The sequence below is a fragment of the Triticum dicoccoides genome, chromosome 5B (genome assembly GCF_002162155.2).
Source record: "Triticum dicoccoides isolate Atlit2015 ecotype Zavitan chromosome 5B, WEW_v2.0, whole genome shotgun sequence".
NCBI classification, from domain to species: Eukaryota; Viridiplantae; Streptophyta; class Magnoliopsida; order Poales; family Poaceae; genus Triticum; species Triticum dicoccoides.
Window position 1 is genome coordinate 115,173,112 of NC_041389.1, and position 5,655 is coordinate 115,178,766.

The following is a 5,655-nucleotide window of genomic DNA, read 5'->3' on the forward strand; positions in this document are numbered from 1 at the left end:
TATATATATATATATATATATATATATATATATATATATATATATATATATAAAGTAAACATATGCATTTATTAATTAGAATAAAAGCAAATATAAGCCACCAAGAATTCGATACTGGATCAACTCCGTCGACACGTGAACCCTAGCGATGATCAATGGTGCTACAAATTCACAGTTTGACATGGAGCTACAAATTCAAGAACAAGAACCAATGGACGGAGTAGTAAATCCTTTTATTAAGGACGCCAATATACATCTGATAAGGAGTAACCCGAGTGAATGATCGCTCCCCTATGCAAGGAGGAATGAATGAACGTTTCTGTTCGCTCAAAAAACCCACTCCCAGTGAACGCTTCAGAATTACCATGCAAAAAATAGATAATATTGTTGTGTTGCTGTAAAGGATTGGCCATGTTCTAAAGTGGAAATTGCTATACTAAAAAATTGTTATGCTGACTGAAGGGAGTTACCGTGGTACATCAACCGAAAAAGCTGAAAAATGCCGTGCTCTAAAAATTGAAATTGCCATCCCAAATGTGTTCGCTCAAATTATCATCATAAGCGAATCATTTGTCGCCAACTTTATAGTTTGCTCAAAAGGGTATGTGAGAGCCAATGCTTTAGGTTCCGTGAGTGGGATCCGACGTGGCTGAGGGCGTTCGCTCGGATTTCCTTTTTACGGGGTTATTAATATACTATTTTAATATGGCGAAATCATCTCCATCGGAATTTAATAGAGAAATTATTATATTCATCATGGCAATTGAATCCTTGGCCCTCTGTCATGAGCTGTGAGCTGAGCTGGAAAAGTAAAAAACCAGTGGAATTCGAGGAAATAGATGAATAGATTTCCATTTTTAAAACCAAATCGCCATACAGAATAGAGTAATTTATTCCTCCTGTCTCGTCTCTCGTGTTGTTTGGCTCCTCGGGATGTTCTTCTTGCCTCTTTCGGACCAACCCCAGCCCCAACCCAAACCCCAAATTCCCCCATCCCAAATCCCAAATGCCTCCTGTCCAGTGGTGTGGTGCTCTCTCTCCTCCCTCCCGCTAGCTCGCGCCTGACCAGCCGCCTCGCCTCCGCATTGCCACTCCGCTGCCGGCGCCTTATCCTCCCTCCCCCTTTCTTGGTGAGAAAAGGCTCCCGCCCTCGCCGATTCTTGGCCGTCTCTTCCGGAGATCTTTTGCCCCGCTGTTTCTGGGTTTTCTTTAGAGGAAGGAGGGGAGGCCGGGTCGCGTGGCGAATCCCAGGTAATCCTGTGGTGTATTTGCGGGACAGGAGAATTTTCAGCCAAGATTTGGTTGGGTCCTGGTCTTGTGCGCGTGACCTGGGATTTGATTCGGTGGGTGGGCGTTTGTTTATGGAGGGATTCTGCCTTTGTTTAAAATTGCGGCGGACGAATTGGGGATTGCGTCGCTCCACTCGTCGTTTGTTTCGAATAGATATTGCATCAGCCTTGTGCTCATGTTCTTGCGCTAATTTCGTTGCCCATCATTCATGTATGATTGTGCAGGTTGGAGATCCTATTGAGCTCTGGAGATGAGGAGGCGCCTGTGCTTTTGCCTTGTGCTGAGGAACTAGTGCCAGGTTGCAGGCAGGACTTCCAATGGATAAGCAAAAGAATCACAAGAATGCAGAAATGGGGAATGATGTGTTCCGCAGAATAATTCTTAATCAGGTTGGCAGGGACATCGGTTTGGAGGAGGAGAACGTGCCTTGCAATACCCCGAGAAACTCCGTTCATTCGCGGTTTGGTGGCTCATCTGCCAAATTTGCTGCTTCCACCAGTGGAAGTACCGGTGCTGAGTTGGTCAGCCCAGGCGAGTATGTCAGAGATCCTGGATCCATATTGAGCTTGCAGCCTTGGATTTTCAAGAGGAGCAGCACGAAGAACAATGAGGAAATGGTGGTTCCAAGTGGTAGCAGGTCAGTTGGTAGAGGCAAGAATCTGGTGGATGGCTTTCGAGATGGTTCGACTACTGAGGTTTCCACAAGAAGCCCTGGTCTTGGTTCTGGGCCTGGAAGAGGTCGAGGTGCTCTTAGGAGCAGACGAGCCCAGAGGCATTTTATTAATCCACTCGTCGCAACAGAGAACTCATACATTCCACAACTTTACAATGAGAAATTCGAGTTTGAAGAATGCACATTTGCTCCAGTTCCATCCCCAGCTTCTGCTAGGCCATTCATTGTAACAGATGGGAGAAGAATCATTAGTAAATCACGCTATGAACCAGTGCCTGTACCCTTTGGTATTGGGTTCGACAAGGAAGAATCTCGAAATGGCTCAAAAGTGCCAGAAAGTGTTGTTGGGATTGCTCCGCTACCTGAGCTGAATAAATCCAAAAGGGGATCCCAAACAGAAAGATATAGTAAACCATCAAAACCAGCAGGTAATTTGGCGTCACACCACAATTCCTGCAATATAATTGAAGCAGTTTCAACATGTTTTTTTCTATCACTTGATGCAATCCGCTGAAACAAAGCTAGTCATGAATAGTGTATTAGTAGACATGCCTCCTGAATTCATCATTTGTAATTTTCAAGTGAAACTTTTTTCAAATGAAGAGTGTGATTACGTTTTGCAGTTAATACTAGTAGAAATTTCGCCGTCATGTGTGGAACCTCTGTTCCTTGCCCTGATGACACTAGTTGAACTATCACATATTTTTCTTAAGTCAGTCTTAGTATTGTTAAAAAAACAATTGCCATTCCTGAAATATCGAGTGACTATCCTAATCTCCCAGAATTTGCTCAATCTGCGCGACTGCTTTTTGCTTGCTTGGGTCATTAGAGCTGTTAAACGATGAAGAATTTTTGTAAGATCTATCCGTACTATTTCAACAGGGCTAGACTGATTTATCATTTCAGGACAAATTGTGCTTGAACAACATTCATGTTTCCTGGTTGCTTCTTTCTCTTATCTCTTGCTAATGGTTGTAAAAAAATGTTATAATACCTATTAAGTAGGCTATTTTGGATGCTGATGTTTTGCTACAAATGTTATGCTTCATACTGAGTTGTTGTTTTGGGGTTTCCCCCCACTTGAAGCATTCAAATCCTAAATACATACATTTGATCTGCAGGTTTACTTGAACGAATGCTCATGTTCTCCAGTGGGGTTGGCATTGGTATTTTATCTTCCTCTCTATCAAGCAAAAAAGATCTTGATTCGTTGAACGGCACACTGAAGCGAATGGAGAACTTGGTTCAGGATTTGCAAGATGAGCTGGAGATGAAAGAGGGGTTAACTGTGAAGGAATTGCCTAATGAAACATCTGGTGAACTAGATGGTAAATCAACAACTGTCGAACAAAATCATCTTTACATACTTGTACTAAAAAGTTTGTGATCCTTTTTATTTTCCACTCCTGATAACAGATGGCAATATCAAAGCTCACACCCCTGATTCAATATCAATGAGCAAAATTGAAGCAGAACTTGAAGCCGAGCTTGCGAGGCTGGAGTTAAATATCACTTCAAACCACTTGGAAGAAGAACCGTTTGACTTGATTGAGGTAACAATCTCGTATCAAAATGTTATACATGACATCTTAATTAGGCTACAGCCTACAAGCACACTAAATAGAATTCCACATTTCTAGATCGATCAGGAGTTCATTGGAGATATTGTTCAGGGGGAACTGAAGAGCGACATGATTCGTTGTGACATTGCTGATTACAGCAGTGATAGTGACCATGGCAGGGACAGCAGACAAAGCTCCCCAGATTACACACATGAGACAAACTATCCTGTCTCACCTAGAGATCTCAGTCTCCGTCTCCACAAGGTGATCCAGCATAGGCTGGAAGAGCGAATCAAGGAGCTTGAGACAGCACTAGCTCAGAGCCAGAAGCAGGCGCAACTGCACATGATGGCAAGAGAGCGAGTCTTCTCCGAACAGACGTGCTTAAACAGTGATTCAGGTTCTTCTTCCAACCAGGATAGTCCATTGTTTATACAAGAAACTAGCTCCTCCGCCGAACCTTTCTGTCTAAATCTATCTGGAGACGCACTAGAAGCCTACGATGAAGCCTATGAAGAATTCATGAGAATTGCTGACTCCCCTTGCACCACAAGTACAAACGGGAGGCCTCAGGTAAATGAAGATTACTCAGTGGACCGCAGCTTGATCTGGGGCTTGGAAGATGAGAGCGCTACGGAGCTGAAAGAGGACAGCACTTGGGAGCAGGCTGTGAAGAGCGGGGACCCTAACAGAGCTCAAGAGAGCGATGGAGACGAGTCGGGCGACGAGGATGACCACGATAGTGAAATGCTCATCCAACAGATTGTAGAGAGAACTAAGCAAGGCTCACCTGTACTCATACATGCTCAAAGAATGTTGTTTTCTGTGGATGATTAGGTTGCAGGACTATATTGTATACCATTGAAATTTTGATATAGCATGTAGTGTTGACTGATTACTCAGGGAAAAAGAAGAAGCAAAATATTAGTTTGGTGAAATTTTCTGGTTATATAATTCTTTTTTACGTGTGACCAGTCACAAACTATCTTGTTTATGCCCAGTGTGGTGGTCAGGCATTGGGGGACTAGTGGCAACATTACTATTACACTACAAGAGTGAAACTGGAAAGGTAACAGGGATCACACTGGGTTGGGAACTATTTATGCACACTCCAAATGTGGAATTATCACACTGGGTTGGGAACTATCACACTGGGTTTGCGCCACCTTTGATACTTTTTGAAGTTCATTTTCGACATATTCCAGGAGAAAGCTTAATTTCCGCTGATGTGTGACACTAGGATTTTTGTTAGTTCTGGACAGCAGATATTTCACTGTGAAAGGAAAAACCTCTCCTTTGTTACTGGATTCGTACAGAATGAATAGTGAGATCTTCTAAAAAATAGCTTGTAGCATCGATTCATAAAAGGCAAAGGGTCCGTAGACATTAGCTAGATACTCCCTCCGTTTCTTTTTAGTCTGCATATAAAATTTGATCAAAGTCAAACTTTGTAAAGTTTGACCAATTTTATAGAAAAAAAAATATTAACATCTACAATACTAAAGCTATAAGATATGAAAATTGATTTCATGATGCATTTAACAATATTGATTTCATATCGTGAATCTTGATATTTTTTTCTATAAACTTAATCAAAGTTAACAAAGTTTGACTTTGACCAAATCTTATATGCAGACTAAAAAAAACGGAGGGAGTATCTTCCTCTCTCTCTTTTGATTCTCAATACAATCGTCTCTTGAAGATCTACTTGATGCAACTCTTTATAGCTATTTATCCAATCTACCACAAATTATCTATCTTTTTACCGTGGAGGAATTGGCAACCCCTATTACGCGCCGGGTTGCAAGTATTTGTGTTTTGTGTGCAGGTACTGTTTGCATAGTGTTGCTTGGTTCTTCAACTGGATTGATACCTTTTTTTCATAACTGAGGAAAATACCTACCGTAGCTGTACTTCATCATCCCTTTTTGTTTGGAAAAATACCGACGCAGTTTCAAGCGACATCAAAAAGAATTTCTGGCGCCATTGCCGGGGAGACATCATCAACATCTATCAGGTTCCTAATCACAAATCTCATCTCCTTGCAATTTACATTATTTTACATTTGCCTCTCGTTTTCATCTCCCCCTCTTCACAAAATTTGCCGTTCTATTCGCCTTCTTTTTCGTT

The 5,655-nt window shown here is 41.9% G+C and overlaps 1 protein-coding gene across 3 annotated transcripts; it reads left to right on the forward strand.

Moving 5' to 3' along the window:
* The first annotated feature begins 960 nt into the window (after nucleotides 1-960).
* On the forward strand, nucleotides 961-4,463 carry LOC119307701. 3 transcript variants are annotated; one of them, XM_037583776.1, is made up of 5 exons: nucleotides 961-1,343; nucleotides 1,515-2,391; nucleotides 3,085-3,291; nucleotides 3,380-3,516; nucleotides 3,604-4,463. In XM_037583776.1, the coding sequence occupies exons 2-5, from the start codon at nucleotides 1,608-1,610 to the stop codon at nucleotides 4,360-4,362; spliced, it is 1,887 nt and encodes a 628-aa protein (XP_037439673.1). In that variant the 5' UTR covers nucleotides 961-1,343; nucleotides 1,515-1,607; the 3' UTR covers nucleotides 4,363-4,463. The 3 variants fall into 3 exon arrangements, with proteins under 3 accessions (XP_037439673.1, XP_037439672.1, XP_037439674.1); XM_037583775.1 differs by having other exon boundaries at nucleotides 961-1,251; XM_037583777.1 differs by having other exon boundaries at nucleotides 961-1,130.
* Nucleotides 4,464-5,655: the final 1,192 nt, after the last annotated feature.

Coding starts and splice junctions, on each gene's coding strand:
- LOC119307701 (XM_037583776.1), top strand. CDS start 1,608: ATGGATAAGCAAAAGAATCACAAGAATGCAGAAATGGGGAATGATGTG. Junction 3,292..3,379: donor AACATCTGGTGAACTAGATG/GTAAATCAACAA, acceptor TCCTGATAACAG/ATGGCAATATCAAAGCTCAC. Junction 3,517..3,603: donor AACCGTTTGACTTGATTGAG/GTAACAATCTCG, acceptor CCACATTTCTAG/ATCGATCAGGAGTTCATTGG.